At 39.3% G+C, this 21,300-nt stretch overlaps 1 protein-coding gene and 1 non-coding gene across 2 annotated transcripts; one reads left to right on the plus strand and one right to left on the minus strand.

The window, feature by feature from the left end:
• Positions 1-11,635: 11,635 nt before the first annotated feature.
• Positions 11,636-12,229, plus strand: LOC147947544 (uncharacterized). The gene has a single exon (XM_087507343.1). It carries the CDS (start codon positions 11,636-11,638, stop codon positions 12,227-12,229), a length of 594 nt encoding a protein of 197 aa, XP_087363469.1.
• Positions 12,230-20,671: 8,442 nt separating this feature from the next.
• Positions 20,672-20,778, minus strand: LOC147947545 (small nucleolar RNA R71). Its single transcript, XR_015595645.1, has one exon. It is a non-coding gene; the product is annotated as a small nucleolar RNA R71 (small nucleolar RNA).
• Positions 20,779-21,300: the final 522 nt, after the last annotated feature.

Below are 21,300 nucleotides of genomic sequence, written 5' to 3' on the forward strand. Positions count from 1 at the left end.
AGAGTAAAAGTACAAGAGTACATACTCGAAATCTAGAAAGAAATGCAAAAGAAATAAAAAAAAATCCTAACAAAGTGGAAAAAGTGTTTGAATCGCTCAAGATCTCTCTCAAAAGCACTCGCTCTCTGGTTTGAGTGTTTGCGGCGTGCTAGGGCGAAAGGAAGAAGAGGGGGGTTTATATATGGAAACGCTTTTAACCTAGCTGCTCAGTCCTGCCCGAGGGCTTGCTCGAGGCGGTGCACAAGGTTCAAGTTGGGTAGCTCCTTGGGTAGGTCTTCAGGTTGTTCTTCCTGCTCTTAGATCCTCTTTGATCGGGTTGAGGTTCAGATTGTTCTTCTTGCACAATTGCTCCTTCGGGTATATGCTCGGATTTGACTTTGTTTTTTTCTAGTTTAGGCTCTTAAGCACCTGTTTTCATCCAAAATGCACAAATGCAACAATGCAGCACCCTAAATGGCGTAAATGCAAATTCCTACACTAAAGGACCTAAAAATGCTAAGATTAGGGTATATATAATGCAAAATATGGACAAAAGGGGTGTCTAAAACATGTAAATTAGAAAATTATCAGCAACAAAGATCTGGAAGGGGAGGATATGAATCATAGTTGGATCTATGGGCAACAACACTACTTATCCGAGTATCAACCCCATCAGCCACACGATCACCCTGATCGAGAAGCCATTCGAGCACCAACTCGGGAATTTCCGACTGACGCATTACTCGATTATGAACCTGAAGCCATACCCGATGATCATGATCGGATAGACCATCGAGTCGACGTCCAAATGTCAAATCGACCACAACCTCCTGCAACCGAGGAAGGGGAATTGGAGGAAAAATTCAGAGCAGCACTTAACGTTCAATTAGAAGCACTTACATAGTGTATATCTAACCGGAAAGCCCCCCTCCCTTACATTTGCTAGGGCGAAAGGAAGAAGAGGGGGGTTTATATATGGAAACCCTTTTAACCTAGCTGCTCAGTCCTACCCAAGGGTCTGCTCGAGGCGGTGCACAAGGTCCAAGTTGGGTAGCTCCTTGGGTAGGTGTTCGGATTGTTCTTCCTGCTCTTAGATCCTCTTTGATCGGGTTGAGGTTCAGATTGTTCTTCTTGCACAATTGCTCCTTCGGGTATATGCTTGAATTTGACCTTGTTTTTTCCATTTTAGGCTCTTAAGCACCTGTTTTCATCCAAAATGCACAAATGCAACAATGCGGCACCCTAAATGGCGTAAATGCAAATTCCTACACTAAATGACCTAAAAATGCTAAGGTTAGGGTATATATAATGCAAAATATGGACAAAAGGGGTGTCTAAAACTTGTAAATTAAAAAGTTATCAACAACAAAGATCTGGAAGGGGAGGATATGAATCATAGTTGGATCTATGGGCAACAACACTACTTATCCGAGTATCAACCCGATCAGACACACGATCACCCTGATCGAGAAGCCATTCGAGCACCAACTCGGGAATTTCTGACTAACGCATTACTCGACTCTGAACCTGAAGCCATACCCGATGATCATGATCAGATAGACCATCGAGTAGACGTCCAAATGTCAGATCGACCACAACCTCCGTCAACCGAGGATGGGGAATTAAAGGAAAAATTCAGAGCAACACTTAACGTTCAATTAGAAGCACTTACATAGTGTATATCTAACCGGAAAGTCCCCCCCCCCCTTACAATTGCTAGGGCGAAAGGAGGTAGAGGGGGATATGGAAACCTTTTTACCCTAGTTGCTCAGTCCTGCCCAAGGGTCTGCTCGAGGCGACACACAAGGTTCAAGTTGGGTAGCTCCTTGGTTAGGTGTTCAGGTTTTTCTTCCTGCTCTTAGATCCTCTTTGATCGGGTTGCGGTTCAGACTGTTCCTCTTGCACAATTGCTCCTTCGGGTATATGCTCGAATTTGACCTTGTTTTTTTCCATTTTAGGCTATTAAGCACCTGATTTCATCTAATATGCACAAATGCAACAATGCAGCACCTTAAATGGCGGAAATGCAAATTCCTACACTAAAGGACCTAAAAATGCTAAGGTTAGGGTATATATAATGCAAATTATGGACAAAAGGGGTGTCTAAAACATGTAAATTAGAAAATTATCAGCAACAAAGATCTAGAAGGGGAGGATATGAATCATAGTTGGATCTATGGGCAACAACACTACTTATCCGAGTATCAACCCGATCAGCCACACGATCACCCTGATCGAGAAGCCATTCGAGCACCAACTCGGGAATTTCCGACTGACGCATTACTCAATTCTGAACCTGAAGCCATACCCGATGATCATGATCAGATAGACCATTGAGTAGACGTCCAAATGTCAGATCGACCACAACCTCCTGCAACCGAGGAAGGGAAATTGGAGGAAAAATTCAGAGCAACACTTAACATTTAATTAGAAGCACTTACATAGTGTATATCTAACCGGAAAGCCCCCCCCCTCCCCTTACAATTGCTAGGCGAAAGGAAGAAGAGGGGGGGTTTATATATGGAAACCCTTTTAACTTAGCTGCTCAGTCCTGCCCGAGGGTCTGCTCGAGGCGACGCACAAGGTTCAAGTTGGGTAGCTCCTTGGGTAGGTCTTCGGGTTGTTCTTCCCGCTCTTAGATCCTCTTTTATCGGGTTGTGGTTCAGACTGTTCTTCTTGCACAATTGCTCCTTCGGGTATATGCTCGAATTTGACCTTGTTTTTTTTTCCATTTTAGGCTCTTAAGCACCTGTTTTCATCCAAAATGCACAAATGCAACAATGCAGCACCCTAAATGGCGTAAATGCAAATTCCTACACTAAAGGACCTAAAAATGCTAAGGTTAGGGTATATATAATGCAAAATATTGACAAAAGGGGTGTCTAAAACATTTAAATTAGAAAGTTATCAACAGCAAAGATCTGGAAGGGGAGGATATGAATAATAGTTGGATCTATTGGCAACAAAACTACTTATCCGAGTATAAACCCGATCAGCCACACGATCACCCTGATCGAGAAGCCATTCGAGCACCAACTCGGGAATTTCCGACTGATGCATTACTCAATTCTGAACCTGAAGCCATACCCGATGATCATGATCAGATAGACCATTGAGTAGACGTCCAAATGTCAGATCGACCACAACCTCCTGCAACCGAGGAAGGGAAATTGGAGGAAAAATTCAGAGCAACACTTAACATTTAATTAGAAGCACTTACATAGTGTATATCTAACCGGAAAGCCCCCCCCCCCTTACAATTGCTAGGGCGAAAAGAAGAAGAGGGGGGGGTTTATATATGGAAACCCTTTTAACCTAGCTGCTCAGTCCGGCCCGAGGGTCTGCTCGAGGCGACACACAAGGTTCAAGTTGGGTAGCTCCTTGGGTAGGTCTTCGGGTTGTTCTCCATGCTCTTAGATCCTCTTTGATCGGGTTGAGGTTCAGACTGTTCTTCTTGCACAGTTGCTCCTTCGGGTATATGCTCGAATTTGACCTTGTTTTTTCTATTTTAGGCTCTTAAGCACCTGTTTTCATCTAAAATGCACAAATGCAACAATGCAGCACCCTAAATGGCGTAAATGCAAATTCCTACACTAAAGGACCTAAAAATGCTAAGGTTAGGGTATATATAATGCAAAATATGGACAAACGGGGTGTCTTAAACATGTAAATTAGAAAGTTATCAACAGCAAAGATCTGGAAGGGGAGGATATGAATCATAGTTGGATCTATGGGCAACAACTCTACTTATCCGAGTATCAACCCGATCAGCCACACGATCACCCTGATCGAGAAGCCATTCGAGCACCAACTCGGAAATTTCCGACTGACGGATTACTCGATTCTGAACCTGAAGCCATACCCGATGATCATGATCGGATAGACCATTGAGTAGACGTCCAAATGTTAGATCGACCACAACCTCCTGCAACCGATAAAGGGGAATTGGAGGAAAAATTTAGAGCAGCACTTAATGTTCAATTAGAAGCACTCACATAGTGTATATCAATTAAAAACAAGGTCTTCGGGTTGTTCTTCCTGCTTTTAGATCCTCTTTGATCGGGTTGAGGTTCAGACTGTTCTTCTTGCACAATTGCTCCTTCAGGTATATGCTCGAATTTGACCTTGTTTTTTTTCCATTTTAGGCTCTTAAGCACCTGTTTTCATCCAAAATGCACAAATGCAACAATGCAGAACCCTAAATGGCGTAAATGCAAGTTCCTACACTAAAGGACCTAAAAATGCTAAGGTTAGGGTATATATAATGCAAATTATGGACAAAAGGGGTGTCTAAAACATGTAAATTAGAAAATTATCAGCAACAAAGATCTAGAAGGGGAGGATATGAATCATAGTTGGATCTATGGGCAACAACACTACTTATCCGAGTATCAACCCGATCAGCCACACGATCACCCTGATCGAGAAGCCATTCGAGCACCAACTCGGGAATTTCCGACTGACGCATTACTCGATTATGAACCTGAAGCCATACCCGATGATCATGATCAGATAGACCATCGAGTAGACATCCAAATGTCAGATCGACCACAACCTCCTGCAACCAAGGAAGGGGAATTGGAGGAAAAATTCAGAGCAGCACTTAACGTTCAATTAGAAGCACTTACATAGTGTATATCTAACCGGAAAGCCCCCCCCCCCCTCTTAAGTTCTTGCTGCCATATGCTCTTAGAGAGGAAATTATCAAAGAGACAACTTAATGGGAGACAGCAGCAAAGGAAGCCGTTAGGGAAATTGGGAATGCAATCCTATTGAGTGGAGTATGTTTAGATGCATAGTGATAACTCTATATTTTACCATCTTTTAGCATGCATTTATCTCCTGTTTTGCATTACTTAGAGTAAGTTTTAGCACATTAATGTCTTTTATTCTCAGTTTATGCATTATGATAGAATTGGCAGTGCACTTGCATATTTATTTGCATAGTTATCTCTGTTTTACTGAACAGATATCATACCATATCGACGACTGAACCTACTTGACAAACAACTCGATCATTCACTCGACCGAGCACATGGTCGAGCACTTTCCAACGTCTCTCTATATTTTTTTCTAGCTAACTAGGGCTTTCCTACTTTCCTATAAATAGACTTCTCACTTCTAGCCACAGAACAATCTCGTTTTTTAGGTCTAGCCACAAAAAATTGTAATTTTCATAGCTTTTGATCCTTTAAGTATTTTCATTTGATTTCTTCTACAAATTTGCTTATTTCATCATTATCTTTCTGATTATTTCTGTTTCATCATTTTTTGGGTTTGTGTTCTTTAATCTCATTTACTAGATCTAAGGTAGATTCTTAAGGATGAGTTAGGTTGGTTGAGAACTTAGTTTGTTTAGGTTGTTTAAGCTTTAATTTAATAGATCTCTTCCAGATTAGGTGTCCTCTAAGCTGTTTCCAAGAAGCTCAATATGTGACGGACCAACCACTTGACCATGCACTCGACCGAGCACATGGTCGAGCACTTGCAGCCGACTTTCTATTTTGTCAGCTAGCCAAATCAGGGTTTCCTTCTCTCACTGTATATATTCCTTGTACCCTGTGGCCGCAAAGAGGGGATTTATTTACTTTATTGCATCATTATCTACTTTTGTTCTTGCTTTTTCCATGATTTTCTTAGTTTGTAATCTTTATAGCTTTCTGGCTGTTGAGAATCTGAGTTTGCTTCTTTATATTAAGTTGTTGTTCATCATCTCATCTTGCTTATCATGCTTGTTTCATCATTTTCTGGGTTTATGTTTACTATGATCATGATCTGTTCATATGAGTAGTGAGATACGGTTCTGGAGATGGATTAGGATGGTTTAGGGCTGTGGTTACTTAGACTAGTTAAGCTTGATTGTTTAAGTATCTCTTCTAGATTAAGTAAGCTTTATGCTGTTCTTATATCTGAGAGGGTAAGAACAGATCTTAAGTTGCTTAGCACCATACTAATGTTTAAGTTGCTAGATAAAACTAATGCTAGAGATTACTGTGCCTATCCCAAGAGATTGGTTGTATAGGATGGTTTTTGACAAATGATGATCTGGAACTTTAATGCCTGCTTTTATATGTAATAGCTAGTGAGAACTAGGTCTAGGAGTATGTAAGCTTGATTGTTATTGTCATGAAAATGGATTAACAAGTATTAGAGGATCATTTTCTAGGGATAGCTCTTATTTGTTTGAGGTATGTTAACGAGTTTAGGTAGCCACAGTTCAATACCATCCCATGAATCCATCTCTAGAAGCCTACTTTGTTATTTGATTGTCTTTTATTGCATCTAGTCTTGTTTCGTTGCATTCTGTTATGTTTTAAGTTGTTTGGAATTGCTTTTGTTCATCTGTTATGATCCACTCGACCCCCCACTCGACCATGCACTCGACCGAGTGCTACTCGAGCTCTAGTTTATTTTCTTATTTATGCTCTGCTTTTATCTAGTTTGCTCTTGTTTACTCCTGCTTATTAGTTAATTATGGTTAGTCTTGTTTATTGCATTTGTTTACTAGTTTAATTTCTGCTTAGTACTTCTTTAAGTTATTTTAATCTTCTGCATTTACATTTCTGTCATTAGGTTGTTAGAAACAAATCAACTTGATATTTGGCTTAACTTGAATGCATAGATCATGTCTTGACTGCTTACATATCACACTCTTTATGGATTGACATCCTTTATGCTACAACTACATAAGGGTATTGAAACACCGTGCATACCATCTGATCATCTTAACCTAAGTCTGTTTGTTTGTCATCATCCATTCATTCATAGGTTAAGATAGAAAAATATGTTCGAGGGGGTTAGTGGTTCTATGATTTTAATGGATTTGGAAATCCAAACAAAAATAATGTGTTATTCAATCATTGATTTTAAAATACTTATCAAAATTATGTGTTATTGGTTCTATGATTTACAAATACTTGTTAAAATCCCATGTTATTCATTTAATGATTTGTTTTTGGATTTCAAAATCCACAGTATGTTTTAAATGGATTTGTATGGACTTGAAAGTGTAAAATAGAAGGATTCAAATCCAAGGATAAAACATGTTATTTCAAAATCCATGTGTTTTGATTTTTATAATTTACAATTCCATATGGTTTTAGAAATAACCTCTCCAATAACAGCCCCGAAGTTTCAAACATAGAAATCTCAAGGTATATGTCTATATAATAGTGGACTTTCTTCTATTCTGGGAGGCTGTTATTGGAGAGGTGATTTCTAAATCCATATGGAATTGTAAATTCTAAAATCAAAACACATAGATTTTGAAATAACATGTTTTATCCTTGGATTTGAATCGTTCTATTTTACACTTTCAAATCCATACAAATCCATTTAAAACAAACTGTGGATTTTGAAATCCAAAAACAAATCATTAAATGAATAACATGGGATTTTAACAAGTATTTTTTGTAAATCAAAGAGCCAATAACACATAATTTTGATAAGTATTTTAAAATCAATGATTGAATAACACATGATTTTTGTTTGGATTTCCAAATCCATTAAAATCATAGAACCAATAACCCCCTCTAAAATCTTCCCATAGTAGGCCGCATTAACATGAGACCGCCAAACACATGATCCTGCTCAAGATCCGTCGTAACCCGCAAACTTCACGAGATGTGGTTTGTGTTTGGAGGCCACCCAATCTGTTTTAGCCTCTGAGAGTTAAGTATGCTAATAGGTCTCAATTGTAATCCTTATCCTTCACAGTTGCAGACAAAAATTTTGGAAACGCCAGCTGAAGGGGACCAACCTTACTGGTACACTCTGGTTGGTCCAAAAGATTCGTACTCTATTCGGGACATTGTCCTCATGTTAAAGCGAGACAAGGGAAATGTGTTAATTATGCCATGAACAGTAGATAACTTTCTCGCCTATGCCATTTTACATAACTCATTTTCCCGCTTGCCACATAGTGTTCAAAAAAGACCCTTTTGCCCTCAATTGAGTGGGCTTGTGATTGAAGCGTCGGGGTAGGGAGAAAAAAAAAGTAAAAAAAATAATGATGAAGTGACTTAAAGTTGTAAGTGGAGTTAATTACTGCATCGGAGATGGTGTAGGACTTTTACTTCAATTAAATTATCAATCCACAATCTGCATTAATCAACTCACTAAGAATACACAAAGATTATTAATCTAAACTTAAACAGGAATTGGTTTTATTGTAACAATCTTAACTAACCAAATAGATTAAAGAAAGAAAACAAAACAAACTCAAAACAAACAAAGACACAACTAAGAACAAACTTCAAATCAAGTTTCAACAAGTGAACCTTGGGCAAGGTAAGTGACTTGGGAGATAGCTAATAAATCCTAGATATCTAAGCAAACCATCAAGACGTCTCCTTAGGCTAAGAACCCTTATGTAAATCAATTCACTACCATGATAAAGATTATATGCAAATCAAGCAATCATCAACAATTTCCAAAGGCAATCACAAGATAAGCATGCATTAAAATCAAGTCTTTATATCACTAAACACCCTAATCATCATTTTCCATTGGCTAGGAATTCAAAGCTCTTGAATAGTTTGGTTCAGGAATTTCATCAAACACCTTCTGGGTATAGAAGTTCTAATATCTAGAATTATCTTGATCAAGGCTTATCTAGCATTATAATCACTAAACAAGAAAGGAGTTACATAAATAAAGCCTTAGATATCAAAAATCAATGATCTATCTCCCTAATCTACCAAGCCCAAAGTTCTAAGAGAAATCATCATGATCACACAAAAGAAATGGTTTGATCTTTGTGAAATCATAATAAGAGATTATAGATTAGTATAGTAGGAAAAACTTGATATTAAAAACATAGAAGCACTTAATCATTCACCAAACCAAGAGTAGAAAAGCTTAAGAACCCTAAAAGCTACTAAACAAGAGATAAACAAAAGATTAACAAAAGATAAGTCTCCCCTTAATAGGGTTAATGTATTTATAGGAAAATAGAAGGGAACCCAGGTCAACCCAAAACATACCAGGTCAAACCCGTATTAAGGCTAAAACAAGTGTGGACTCAGGCGGCAATCAGGCAAGCTTTAGCCGATTGGAGTGGCCGATGGTGTCAACCGCGCAAGCTTTGGCCGATTGGAGTGGCCGATGGTGTCAATCGGTCAAGCTTTGGCCGATTGGCTTGGCCGATGATGGCTCCTGACTTTTCGCTGATCGAGTGAAGCGGGCAGGGTTTGGCCGATTGAGGTGACCGATGGTGTCAATCGGTCGAGCTTTGGTCGCGTGTGCTGGCCACGTGTGGCTCATGTTCATCGTCTAGGTGGATTCAATCGGGCAGGGTTTGGCCGCGTGTGATGGCCGATGGCTTCACGCGGGCAAGGTTTGGCTGCGTGTGGTGGCCACGTGTTGCTCCTATTCTTAAAACTTCTCCAACTTCACTCCTCTTTGCTTCTTTGCACCAAAACAGGTCCAAATGCTCCAAATGTGATGAGAATACTCCAAGAACCTGAGAGATAACACACTAGATGCAAATGCTCCTAAAACAACCTAGAATGACAAGATTATGCAACAAAACTATGCAAAAACAAGTCCTAAAACTCAACAAAAACACAATATATCAACTCCCCAAACTTATCTCTTTCTAGTCCTCAAGCAATAAACAAACAAAAAGTAAGAGAGAGAGGTTTAAAAAAGGGATATAGAACCAAAGAGTATCAACAAAGGATTCAAACCACAGTCCTTAATTGTAATGCAATGGTGCTAAGTTCAATCAAAGTGCTTACAAATAGTTTTCTATTGCTTATTACAATGCACCACTCTAGTTCACCTTCTATCTATTGGTAAAGACTTGCAATCCTATTGAACATCTCTTTGACATTCATTAAAGTGTTTGGTGTGAACTTGCAAATGGAAAGTCAATTAAGCTCGATTGGTTTAAGGACAAAGCTTTTTAAAGGTGGTTGGCAAATGTGTTTTTGGGTGGTTTACTCTCAAACAAAAAGGAATACTAGACAGTTGTGAAACCAATCTAAGATTGAGAACAATTTGGGCAAAGGGATAGGGTTTGGCCGATTGAGGTGGCCGATGGTGCCAATCGGTCGAGCTTTGGTCGCGTGTGCTGGCCGCGTGTGGCTCCTGTTCATCGTATAGGTGGATTCAATCAAGCAGGTTTGGCCGCCTATGCTGGCTGATGGCTTCACGCGGGCAAGGTTTGGACGCGTGTGGTGGCCGCGTGTTGATCCTGTTCTTGAAACTTCTCCAACTTAACTCCTCTTTGCTTCTTTGCACCAAAAGAGGTCCAAATGCTCCAAATGTGATGAGAATACTCCAAGAACCTGAGAAGTAACACAATAGATGCAAATGCTCCTAAAACAACCTAGAATGACAAGATTATGCAACAAAACTATGCAAAAACAAGTCCTAAAACACAACAAAAACACAATATATAAAGAGAATGCAACCCTTCGGCGATTCATTGAACCAATGTTCTCTCATTCATAGTTACTGTTCATTCTCTTCTCAAAAGTCATTTTCTTTCGCTTCTCGTCAAATACCAGATCACCACTGCTGCGACTTTTAACCTTCGCTTATATTCCAATAACCGTCGTACTACTCCGTAAGCCGCTGAAGTATGACAATCTCAAACTGATGAATTTCATCTTTCAGACCCTTCTACGGGCCAATCCTCCACCTTTGGCTCCAGCGACCGCGATGATTGGTATGATTTCGGATGAATTTGCCCTAAATTCCAATTGTTTAGTGTTGTTGTTCTTTTTGCCCTTACTTTCATTCGTTTCTGTGGTCCCTGATGTAGAATTTTTACTACAATTAAATTATCAATTTACAATCTACATTAATCAACACACTAGGAATGCACAAAGCTGTTTAATCTAAACTTAAACAGGAATTGATTTATTGTAACAGTCTTAACTAACAAACTGATTCAAAGAAAGAAACAAAACAAATTCAAGCAATGCAAACTCAAAACAAACAAGGACAGGGTTTGGCCATCACTTGGCGGTTGCTCTTGGCCTCTGGTAGCTCCTGTCCATGGCGTGGAGGATTCAATCGGCCGTGGTTCGGTCGCTGGTAGCTCCTGTCCTCACTCTGGCTGTATATACCTTCACTCAAACAGGTATTACTCTTTACACGCACATTTGATTGGCCTGAAATCACCTCCATTTCAAAGCTTACTCAATTTCCAGTAACGTATATGAAGAATTCTGGAGCTGAATCCCAAGGAAAGGTCTTCATATGATTCGATCTTTGAGTCACTGCAGACTGGTTCCGAATCATCAATCATCTTGTGTGCATCCAAATGTGTCTTCCATTATATTGCTAATTATTGACTTATTTGGCTCCAACCCACACTTTCCTTGTACATCTCTACTCCAACATATGAGATAAGAAACTTGATGCAAAATGCAACCTAAACAACCTAAATGCTCATGAATATGCACAAAAAAATGAAGAATTAAGCTCTAAAATTACATAAAAACACAAGATATGAACTCCTCCAAACTTATATTTTGCTAATCCTCTAGCGAAAACCAAGTGGAAAACAAGAGAGAGAGGTTTAAAAATGGGAATCATTACCTAAGAGCATGAGACAAAGGATTCAAACCATAATCCTTACATGTAATTCAATGGTACTACAATCAATCAAAGAGCTTACAAATATTTTTCTAACCTTATCACAATGCACCACTCTAATTCAACTCCTATCTATTGGCAAAGACTTGCAATCCTATTGAACATCTCTTTCACATTCATTAAAGTATTTTGTGTGATCAAGCTAGCTCGGGATTGTCCCACTATCTCACATTTGTTGTTTGCTGATGATAGCTTGTTCTTCTGTAAGGCAGAGGCTGCTGAATGTTCTACGGTAATGGGAATTATTGGAGATTATGGGAAAGCGTCGGGGCTGGAGGTTAACCTAGAGAAATCATCCATTATGTTTGGCAAAAAAGTTTCTCCCGAAATAAGGACTCAACTGAAATCCGTAATGGGTATTTCCAAAGAAGGTGGTATGGGCTCGTATTTGGGTATTCCGGAAAATCTCCAGGGTTCGAAAAGTAAGGTTTTTAGATACGTCAGTGATCGTTTGGATGATCGTGTGAATGGTTGGTCTGCAAAGTATTTATTGAAAGGTGGAAAGGAAGTTATGATTAAATCGGTAGCGTTGGCTCTCCCAACCCATGTTATGTCTTGTTATAAGTTGCCGATGGAGCTAACGCCTAACTTAACGAGTGCCATCTCAAAATTTTGGTGGAAGTCTAACGATAAGGCATGAGGCTTGCATTGGATCGCTTGGGATAATTTGTGTAAGGATAAATGTGACGGAGGTTTAGGCTTTCGTGCTTTGGAACAGTTTAATGATGCAATGTTGGCTAAGCAGTATAGGCGGTTAATTCACTACCCGACGTCTCTGATGGCTCGGGTCTTGCGGGGTAGGTACTTTTGGAATAAACATCCTTTACAAGCCAAGAAGCCTTATTCCCCCTCGTTTGCTTGGCGGAGTATTTTTTCAACTAAAGGATTGGTGGATAATGGTTCATGATGGGCGATAGGTTTGGGCTGCACTGTCTCGGTGTGGAGAGATCCTTGGATTCCGGATATTTAACCGAGACCAGATAATGGTCGAGGAAGGCAGTTACACCCAATTTTAATGGTTAACCATTTGATTAATCCAATTACGGAGGAGTGGAATTTGCCAATCCTAGAAGGAGGGGAAGAAGATTGAAGCTGTCAAATGAAGGAATCAAGGGATTTAGAGCTGAAGAATCAAGATACGGAAGTCCACTCAACCGCCCACTCAACCACACACTCGACCGTGTGCGGAGAAAGACTCGACCGGATGGAAGAAGCAGAAGAAGATGGCCACTCGACCAGCACTCGACCGATCACGTGGTCGAGTTGACCGAGCAGCCCTCCTATTTTGTCTTTTAGCATTTTTAGGGCTTCCCTTCCTTTTGTTATATAAGCCTTGTACCCTGCAGCCACCAAAACAGGAGAGATTTTTAGAGTACAATATTCTAGACCTAGTATTTACCCTTTTGGGAATTGTTTTACTTTTGCACTTTCTTTTCCTTAGATTCTCTAGCCACCTTGTAAAACTAAGAAATCTTTGATACTTGTTGGTTCTATAAATTTCTAAATATTGAGTATTTGTATTTGATTCCTTCTTCAATATTGTAGACCTCTTACTCATCTATCTAATAATGCAAGTTTCATTGATTTCTGGGTTTATCACTTTGTTCATCATGTTCTGTGATTGTGAGTAGTGGCTTAGGATCTTAAGGATGGATTAGGATAAGTAAAGGCTATGGTTGTTTAGGTTGTTAATCAAGCTTGTTTGTTGCATATCTCTTCTAGCTTAGATAAGCTCTATGCTATCCTTATACTGAGAGGGTGAGGATAGATCTTAGGCTTCTTAACATCATACCAATGTTTAAGTTGCTGGATAAGGCTAAGGCTAGAGATTATCATTGAGCATGCTAAGAGATTAGATGCTTTGTTTGATTTTTGACAATAATTATCTGGGTTTTAATGCCTGCTTTTATATGTAATAGCCAGTGAGAGTTGGGTCTAAGAAGTATCCGAGCTTGATTGTTATTGCCTTGAGAATGGATTAACTTGTCTTGGAAGATCATTGTCTAGAGATTAGCTCATTGATTGAGGTTTGTTGGTCAATCTAGATAACCATAGTTTAAGCCCAGCCCATGAATCCATCCTCAGGACCTTCCTTTGTTTATTGATTTCCTAGTTCAAGTATTGTAGTTTGTTTACTGTTGCTCTGTTTCAATATTTGCTCTGTTTCTTACATCCGTTTACCAACTCGACCATCCACTCGATTGTGCATTGATCGAGTGCACGCTCGAGCTCATTCAGAGTTCTTGTTTTTGTTCTGCATCACCTATTTCATTTCCTGTCTTGCATCAGTTTATCTTAGTAGCTTTTATATTCTACATCTCATAATCATCATTAGGTTGTTAGTGACAAACATCCTTTATATTTGGCTTGACTTAGATAAGTATTCACATCCTGATTGCTTGCATCACACTCATTTTGGTTTGACATCCTTTATGCTACAACTACATAAGGGTAATTGAAACACCTTTCATCCATCTCCATCATCAATCATCACACAATAACAAAAATAACATGTTTCAATTTGGCGCTGTTGCCCATATGGGTGTTTGTTTGTGACATTTAGGATTCATACAAGTCTACGATTAAGTTCTATTGTTACTTTGATCACTACTGATTAAGTTCTATGGTTGCTTTCCATAGTCCAGCTAGGTAAGTATAGTGGTTCGCATTCCTTGTTGTAGTATAGTGGTAAGTATTCCCGCCTATCACGCGGGTGACCCGAGTTCAAGCCTTTCACAACCTTAACTTATTCAAACCTTAGACTTCCACATGCATTCAAGTCAACCATTTCCTTTAACAATCATTAAACAAGAATATGAATCAACTCATGCAATGCTTAAACTCATTTGGCTTGGTAATAAGGGTTTAGAGACAAAAATTGTCTCTCTTTTGAGTGGGGCTTATCAAATACAAGGTTTCTCATACAAAAAGTGGATTGAGCTTTAGAAGAAGGCTAAAGGTAAGATCACTTAGACACATAGAAGAACATAACCTTGTCTACCCAAAGGTACCCAAAGTGTTTGTTCCTATAATTCTAATCCCATAATGTCCTAGTTCTACCCTTTAACTTCATCTCTTCTCTTTTACCATTTTCTCTTTTCTGTTTTTAAAGTCTTAGGAGAGGTTTCTTATTTGAATCATCTAGTGGAATGGGGTTTCTTTCTTATTTGCTATGGTTCCTTTTTCTTCTCAATTCTTAAGACATAAAAGCTTTTTGCTAGACTCTTCTTTTCTTTCTTTCTTTTTCTTTGAACAAAACCATCTTTAACAATTTCATACTTCCCATTCTTTCACTAAAGCTTATATTTACTTAAACACATTCCTCTCCTAAAGACTCTACCTTTTACTTTCTCTTTTCCCTCTTTTCTTCTCTGTTTTTTAAACACACCAAGTCCCAACCCAGAATTTAAACCTCGTAGTCCTATCTAGTTTGAAAAATGCAAACTAGAACTACACAAGGTTTCATTCTTGTCAGTTCAAACCTAACATCTTCTACCAAGCTCAATCCTAAAATAGGCCTCACACATACAAGATATAACATGGCTTGAAAGAAAGGTTGGTTAAGGGTAGGGGAAACTGATTCAATAATGAATTCAGCTACTTGGATCAACAAGAGTGGTAAAAATGGGAAAGATGATCCAAATATGTGTAAAGTATCCATGAGTTTAAAGCAATGCACAAGCTGACAGAATGCAATATAGGAATTCTAGACTTGGTTCAATCTTATGTTTCTAGCTACTCAACTAGCATCAAAGTACTATTAACTTGGGCATTGATCCTAGTTTAGTGAATTCAAACAAGTTAACAAGGCTAACCTTATCATTGATCCCTAGTGCAGCATGAAACAGTCCTAACAAGATCCTAATATGCAATGCAAATGATGTTCATATATATTATCCTGTTTTCCCTTAATATATTCACATCTTTTGCATCCTTTGCTATCCTTTTTGACCATTATTGCATAGTTTTAGGATTGTTCTTGCATTAGAGTGTAGTTGCATTGCATTTGCATCTTTTCTTGCATAAACAGGTGATTTTGGAGCCTAAGGAGCATGGAAGCAATGCTGAGGAGAAGTGAAGCAATCATGAGGAGAAAGCAAAGGAGTTAAGGCTGGAGAACCAAGGTCCAGAGTCCCACTCGACTTCCCACTCGACCAGACACTCGACCGTGTGCTGAGAGAGACTCGACCGAGTGGAAGGAGCACAAGAAAACCCAACTCGACCGGTCAGTCGACCGAGCACCGGGTCGAGTTGGCCGAGCCGCCTGGCTATTTTGTCTTTTAGCATTTTTAGGGCTTCCCCTCCTTTTTCCCATTTAAGGACCTTGTACGCTGCAGCCACCAGGGGGCAGCTTTTTAGATATTCTCAAACCTAGTATTTTACCCTTTTTGGGAATTTATGCTTTTTGCACTTTTATTTTCTTAGATCTTGTACCTCTTTTGAAGGAAACAACACAAGATTCTTCATACTTGTTTGTTTCATAACTTTCAAAGTATCAAGAATTCGAGTTTGATTCCTTCTCCAATATTGTAGATCTCTATTTTATCTTTCTAATCATGCAAGTTTCGTGTTTTTCTGGGTTTATGACTTTGCTGTTCATCATGTGTGATTGTAAGTAGTTTCCTTAGCTCTTAGCGATGGTTTAGGCTGGATGGATGTTGTGGTTATTTGATTTGGTCAAGCTTGATTGTTGTAGATCTCTTCTAGGCTAGATGTTCTTAATGCTGATCCTATAACTGAGAGGGTAGGTTTTGATCTCAAGCTTCTTAGCATCACACCAATGTCTAAGGTGCATAGATAAGGCTAGATCTAGAGATTATCATTAGGCTTGCTAAGAGATTAGAAGTCTTGTTTGATTCTTGACATATTGCTTAATGCTTGCTTGTATAGATTATTTACTTTGTGAGAACAAGTCTAGACATATATGAGCTTGATTGTTTTTGCCATGAGAGTGGATTAACATGTTCTTAGAGATTAATGTCTAGAGATTAGCTCACGTTGATTGAGGTTTGTTGATCAAGTTAGATAACCACAATCTAAGTTCAGCCCATGAATCCATCCCTAAGACCTTCCTTGTTTATTGATTTCTTAGTCTAAATCTTGTTGTTTGATCGTTGTTTGATTTACTTTTGTCTTGCTCTTTTTTGTATGCATTGCTCTGTTTTACGTTTTTGTCCAGCTCGACCCTGCACTCGATCTACACTCGATCGAGTGCTTGCTCGAGTTCATTCCCAGAACTCTTGTTTATGATTTGTGTTTGTCCTGTCTTGTTTCTTATTTCATTCTAGTTGCATTTCTGTTGCATTCATTTAAGTTTTCTGTTCATTACTTTCCTTGCATTAGTTCATTACCTGCATTACTATAGTTTGATCTCTGTTCTAGTTTCATTATTGCCATAATCATTATGTTCCATTACATTTAGTATCTTGTCCATTCAGCTTTTACATTCTGCATTTTACATTCTGCAACAGGTTGTTAGTGACAAACACCCTCTATAATTGGCTTAACTTAGACAAGTATTGCACACCTTGAATTCTTGCATTCACTCATTTAGGATTGATACCCCTTATACTACAATTTTATAAGGGGAATTGAAACACCCTGCTTTCACCAGTTTTCATCATCATCATCACATCATTCATTCACATTCCATTTCACACACACACAAGAAAGGAACTCGTTTCAATTTGGCGTCGTTGCCCATTTGAGTGTTTGTTTGTGACAATTAGGATCTATGCAAGTCTAAGATTAAATTCTATTGCTCCTTTGATCACTACTGATTCGAATTCTTCATCTGCTTGGTTGTTTTGAGTCTTAGGTACCAACTCGACCTACAACTCGAGCTACCACTCGACCGTTTGCTGTTCGAGTACCCATTCGAGTCCCTACCCGGATTCAAATAGACATCTCATCTCAGACGACTCGACCTTCAACTCGAGCTTGTGCTCGACCGAGTGTTAGTTCGAGTTAGTAATCATGTTTCAAAGCAGTATGTACCATTATGTACCCATGCACCAGCAACCAGGTTTCTAGGCTCAATTGTGTCACCCTCCAGGGTTTCAGAGCTATGATGCAACAAATGTTGCTTGGGCAAGCCAATAAGCAGATTGAGGAAGCAAGGCAGTTTGCTGAGCTGACCCAAACATTGAATTCTTATTCTAATGACCTGAGTAACAAGCTTGAGAGTCTGACCTCTAAGGTCAAGTACATGGAGAGCAACATTGATTCCACTTCCGCTCCTACGCCAAACCAACTTCCTAGACCAGCTATTCAAAACCCAAGGGAGTTTACAGCTAAAGCGATTCACTTCTATGAAGAAGTTGTCACTGAGGACAGTGAGGTTCAAGGTGGGGAGGATTCATCACTAACTGAAGCCCAAAGTGAAGGTTTTACTCAGTAGACAAAAGCAGAGAAACCACTCGACCAGGTGCTCGACCACACACACGATCGAGTACATGACCGAGTGACCGATCGAGTTGAAGACTGATGTTCATATATTTTACCTTGTTTTCCCTTAGTTTATTCACAACTTTTGCATCTTTTGCTATCCATTTAGGCCATTATTGTGTAGCTTTAGGACTAATCATGCATTAGAGTATAGTTGCATTGCATTTGCATCTTTTCATGCATAAACAGGTGATTTTGGAGCTTAAGGAATAAGGAGCATGGAAGCAATGCTGAGGAGAAGTGAAGCAATCCTGAGGAGAAGTGAAGCAATCCTGAGGAGAAAACAAGAAAGTTAAGGCTGTAGAATCAAGGTCCGGAGTCCAACTCGACCGTGTGCTGAGAAGGACTCGACCGAGTGGAGAATGCACGAGAGAAGCCAGCTCGACCAGCCACTCGACCGAGCACTGGTCGAGTTGACCGAGCCGTTGACTGCTTTGACTTTTTGTATTTTTAGGGTTTCCACCTCACCTCCTATATAAGGCTCTTGTACCTGCAGCCACCAAGAGAGTCCAGCTTTTTAGAGAGTCTAAAACCTAGTTTTTACCTTTTTAGATTTTATTCCTTTTGCACTTTCTTTTATTTTAGATTTTGTACTTGTTTAAGAAAGAAAGACTAGATTCTTGTATTTTGTTTGTTTCATAACTTTCAAAATATTAAGATTTCGAGTTTTATTTCTTCATCAATATTGTAGATCTCTGTTTCATCTTTCTAATGATGCAAGTTTCAATATTTTCTAGGTTTTTGACATATTTCACCATGTGTTCTTGTGAGTAGTTTGCTTAGGACCTTGAGGATGGGTTAGGCTGGGTTGATCTTGTGGTTTATTTTATTTGGTCAAGCTTGATTGTTGTAGATCTCTTCTAGGCTAGATGATCTTAATGCTGATCCTATATCTGAGAAGGTAGGGTTTGATTTCAAGCATCTTAGCATCACACCAATGTTTAAGGAGCATAGATAAGGCTAGATCTAGAGCTTACCATTAGGCTTGCTAAGAGATTAGAAGTCTTGTTTGGTTTGAGATGTATTGCTTAATGCCTGCTTGTGTAGATTCTTTACTTTGTGAGAACAAGTCTAGAAATACATAGGTTTGATTGTTTCTTGCCATGAGAGTGGATTAAACATGTCTTAGAATAGTATGTCTAGAGATCAGCTCAAAGTTTGCTTGAGATTTGTTGACCAAGTTAGATAACCATAATGATTAGCTCAGCCCATGAATCCCTCCTCAAGGCCTTCTTTGTTTATTCATATCTTAGTCTAAATATCATTGCTTGCTTGTTGTTTGATTAGTTTTTGCATTGCTCTGTTTTTCTTGTGTTGCTCTGTTTTCACGTTTAGTCTAGCTCGACCACGTACTCGACCTACACTCGGTCGAGTGCTGCTCGAGTTCATCCCCAGAACTTGTGTTTTTGATTTGTGATTGTCTTGTTTCATTCCTGTTTCATTTCCATTGCATTCACTTAGTTTTCTATTCATTACTTGTCTTGCATTAGTTCATTAGCATAGTGTCTATCTCTGTTCTAGTTTCATTATAGCTTTAATTTGTCTGTTCTGTTCGCATTTAGTATCTTGTTCTAGTTGTTTTTACTTTCTGCATTTCATATCTCATTTTAGGATTGTTAGTGACAAACAATCTTTACAATTGGCTTGACTTAGACTCATATGCACATCTTAATTGTTCACAATCACTCAGATAGGATTGACACCTCTTATACTGCAACTGCATAAGGGGAATTGAAACACCTTGACTTCTATTCATTCCATACATCATCATTCCATACATCATTCATTCACCACACCACAAAGAAAGTCAGTTTCAATTTGGCGTCGTTGCCCATTTGAGTGTGTTTTGTGACATTTAGGATCATTATTAGTTTAAGATTAAGTTCGTTTAAACACTTGTGAAGTTACTGAACTCGAATCTTCCTTTGCTTGGCTGTTTTGTGTTTCAGGTACCCACTCGACCACCTACTCGACCACCACTTGACCGAGCTGTGATCGAGCACTTGATCGAGCCAAAAGCCAGATATAAATAGCCATTACTTCCGAGTCGACTCGACCACCCACTCGAGCCTGCGCTCGACCGTGTACCTGTTCGAGTCTGTAGTAGAGTTTGTTGATGCACACAAGGTCAAAAGGCAAATACAGTCTTCAACAGCCTATTGACAACATCCACAGGATACAAAAGGGTTTGAGACATAAGCAAGGAAGAGTAGTTCAACAACAACAAGGTCAAGACATCATGGAGCAACAAGCTATCCATGAGCAAAGACCAAGGCACATTGGTGCAGGAGATGCACCCACTACCCACAACCAAAGGGCTGGAATTGTGCCACCTTCAGTAGCAAACAATAACTTTGAGATCAAGAGTGGATTGATCTCAATGATACAAGCCAACAAATTTCATGGGTTGCCAATAGAGGATCCACTAGATCACCTTGATGAGTTTGACAGAATATGTGGACTCACAAAGATCAATGGAGTGAGTGAAGATGAATTCAAATTAAGGCTCTTCCCATTTTCTCTTGGAGACAAAACTCACCTTTGGGAGAAGACTCTTCCTACTAGAGCTATCACCACATGGGATGCATGCAAGAAAGCTTTTCTGGCCAAGTTCTTCTCCAATGCAAGGACTGCTAGGTTGAGGAATGAAATTTCTGGGTTTGCTCAAAGGAATAATGAGAGCTTTTGTGAAGCTTGGGAGAGATTTAAAGGATTCCAAACACAGTGTCCTCACCGTGGCTTCAGCAATGAGTCACTTCTAAGTACTTTGTATAGAGGAGTGCTTCCCAAGATAAGAATGCTTCTTGATACAGCCTCTAATGGCAACTTCCTCAACAAGAATGTGGAAGAAGGATGGGAATTAGTTGAGAATCTTGCTCAATCTGATGGCAATTATAATGAGGACTATGATAGGACCATAAGGGGCTCCTCAACTGATCAAGAGGACAAGTATAAGAAGGATCTGAAGATGGTCAATGAGAAACTTAACAAGATACTCCTAAGCCAGTCCAAGTCCATTCACTTCATTGGTGAAGAAGAAGATCCAGTTCACGAAGGGGAGCCTGAATTTGCTGAGTTGTGCTACATGCAAAACCAGGGAGGATTCAAAGGCTACAACCAAGGAGGTTTCAAAAACAACAATCTCTCTTATAGGAGCACAAATGTGGCCAACCCTCAAGACCAAGTCTATCCACCTCAACAACCTCAACAGCAACAAAACTACATCCCCAAGCAACAACACCAAGTGTTGCAGCCCCAATTGTG

This window comes from Camelina sativa, chromosome 3, assembly GCF_030686135.1.
Source record: "Camelina sativa cultivar CO46 ecotype springtype chromosome 3, ASM3068613v1".
Lineage (NCBI taxonomy): Eukaryota > Viridiplantae > Streptophyta > Magnoliopsida > Brassicales > Brassicaceae > Camelina > Camelina sativa.